The sequence below is a fragment of the Geosmithia morbida genome (genome assembly GCF_012550715.1).
Source record: "Geosmithia morbida isolate 1262 chromosome Unknown scaffold_1, whole genome shotgun sequence".
Taxonomy (NCBI): Eukaryota; Fungi; Ascomycota; class Sordariomycetes; order Hypocreales; family Bionectriaceae; genus Geosmithia; species Geosmithia morbida.
Window position 1 is genome coordinate 780,303 of NW_023336188.1, and position 2,742 is coordinate 783,044.

General features: G+C 62.8%; 1 protein-coding gene across 1 annotated transcript; it reads right to left on the minus strand.

The window, feature by feature from the left end:
* GMORB2_1001 (uncharacterized protein) lies at positions 1-2,213 on the minus strand (the record flags this gene model as incomplete). Its single annotated transcript, XM_035462984.1, has 2 exons — positions 1-870; positions 936-2,213. The coding sequence occupies 2 exons, from the start codon at positions 2,211-2,213 to the stop codon at positions 1-3; spliced, it is 2,148 nt and encodes a 715-aa protein (XP_035324408.1).
* Between the last annotated feature and the right edge of the window lie 529 nt (positions 2,214-2,742).

A 2,742-nucleotide genomic window follows, 5' to 3' on the forward strand; every position in this document is an offset into this window, starting at 1 on the left:
CTAATCCTTGGCTGGGGGCGTAGGTGGCGGAGGCGAAGCAGCTCTGTCGTAGGATCCAGCTCCAGCTCCAGCTGCTGCGGCGGCGGCGGCGGCACCCTTGACGGCCTTCATGGCCGCGACCTGCGGCACGTCGGCCCACCCGCTCAGGAGCTCGTGGCTCTTCTGACGGTGGATGGCCCTCCTGCGCATGTCGGGCCACTTGTCCTCCTCCGGGTCGGTGATCTCGCGCGACAGCCTGGTGATTTCGTTCTCGACATTGGCCAGGAGCGTGGTGATGTCGTCGCCTGCGTAGATGCGGATGCTCTCCACGTCGGACCGCTTGAGGGAGGCCACGCGCGAGACCGAGAGACCCCTGTCGCCGCTGCTCTTGCTCTCGCCGTTCTCGGCCTCCTCGCCCACGGGGTTCTCAAGGATCGTGCTGGGCACGTGCGCTCCGTTTCGCTGGGGGGAGGGTGACGACGATCCGCCCCCTCCTCCGGCGGAACGGCATGAGGCCTTCGTAGGGGATCTGGGCGGGGTCGAGATGCCGGCCGTGCTGGTAGCAGACGTGGGGGCCGGAGGGGGGCTGATGCTCCGCTCGCAGCCGCACGTCGTCATGATGGCCGCCGCTGCGACGTGCTCCAGCAGCTTCTGCCGGACCCTGGTGCGCCGGTTCTCGGCCATCTCTAGCTTGTTGGCCCAGTCGTCGATCGAGGCGTCGAGCTCCGCCAACGCCTCCTCCTGCTTCAGCATCGACTCCGGGCTGAACTTGGCCACTCGCGGCGATCTCAGGAACTGGCATATCCGGCCCTGGAGGTTGCGACGACCCGATCGGAGCGAGTTGTATGTGCGGCGCAGGTACTCTGTGCGCTCGTCGAGGCGGCGAAGTTCCTGGGAGAGCAGTCACGGTTAGCAAGACGATAATCATCGTGTGACGGTCATGGCAGTCTGCGTACCTTCGAAAGGCTCTCGACGTCATGCATCTTGAGAACTTCAAAGTGCTCGACCTGGGCGTACGCCTGCCTGTGGACGGACGCGAGCTCCTCCACGCTGAGGTTGAGGACGGCCTCCCTGGGTGGGAAACCCCTGGGCAGCTCCTCAAAGGCCCTGCGCTCCAGCGTGGCCTTGCGCTCCTGTGTCCCGTCCAGGCGCGAAGCGCTCCGCTTAGAGCTCAGGGGGAGGTTGTGCACAGGCTCGGTCCTCTTGCGGGCGCGACCGCGGCTCTCGAGGCTCGACGACTCGGACGCCCCCCTCCTGTGGCCGAGCGAGGTTGCCGGCCGCTGGGGTGCTGCCGGCTGAGGCGTCAGGGAACGCTCCATGATGACGGGCGTCATCGAGCGGCCCTCCCAGGGCTTGGGCGAGACCCTGTGGGATTCCGCGGTAGGTGCCGACACCGGAGTGGTCAGGGGCACGCTGGCTGCCGTCGTGGCCGGGGTCAGAGACTGTGAGCTGACGTCGGTGCTCGAGGTGGACGGCGGAGGGGTGTAGCGTGTGCTGGGGAGGAGGATGCCCTTTGATGACGAGGATGCCGATGCCGACTTGTTGTGGACCGAGGTGGTGCTCCGGATGGCCTCGGGGCCGGGCAGTGCGCTGTACGGGTAGTTCCTGTCGAGTGTCTGGGATGACGACTTGGCCGAGGTTCCGGGTATGATGAGCGGGGCGAGCTGCCTCGGCAGGGCCGACGAGAGCTTCCTCTCAGCGTACTCCTTGAAGGACATCTCGCCGGTCTTCTGTCCTTGCTCCTCCTCTTCCTGGTCGACGAAGAGAAACGACTTCATGGGCTCCTGGTCTTGGCCCTGCTGCCTCTGCTGCCGCTTCTTGTATTTCATGTCATCTGCGGGAGCGCTGGTGGACCGCTCGTGGATCGCCGGCCGCCCAGGGATGGTTGCTGTAGGCTCGTCAGCTCCACGTCCGAACCAGAACCCGGTTCTCGGTAGCCACGTACGTGAATCCATGGGTACCTCATGAACTGTGGTCATGGGCCCGAGGTCCGGCACACTGATCTTCCGACGGCGGACAAGGCTGTGCTGGCTGATTTTGCTCTTGAGCGAAATCGCGGGTGTGGATTTGCCAGCCTGCTGGTCATCCTTCTCCTTGTCCGCGACGGCCACCTCCATCACCTTCTCCAGCTCTGGAGCCTTGTTCATGTTGAGGGCGGGCAGTTGCCTCTCTCGAGGGAAGAGCTGGTACTGGTATCTCTTTGGCTGCGCCGGAGCTGGCTGCGAGGATGCCATCTTCTTCTTTGTGGTTATTGTTGTTCCCGCTGCTGCTGCTGCTATTGCTGTTGTGGTTGTGGTTGTGGTAGTAGTTGTTATGCTTGATGATGGGGTATCAAAAGCCAGGCTAAGCCAAGACTGCTCGTGCTGCTGGGTAACAGGAGGTGAGCGTCGAGCAATGTGAGGCGAGGGTCGATGGGTAGTTTGGACCCTTACCAATTCATACGTGTGCGGCTGTTGGGGGGTGGCTGGCTTAGAAGTACTCCGAGTGTCGACATCGGCGACGCAGTTGACAATATGCGCCATGATCTGGGACGTAGCAGTATTCTCCCAAGGACGGCAGCTCTCTTGTAGAAGTGCGTCTCAGAACAGATGGCTTGCATCCGGTATTATGGATCCCACGTCCCAGGAACTGCAAGTTGAATGGAGAGGTGAAACAAGACGAAGCTCAGAACCGAGAAGCCGGTGAAGTAGGAGGGGGTGGTGGTGGTGGTGTATAGCTATGTATTATTGCTCGGCACCAGGAGTATTGAGGCGGGCAGGCTGT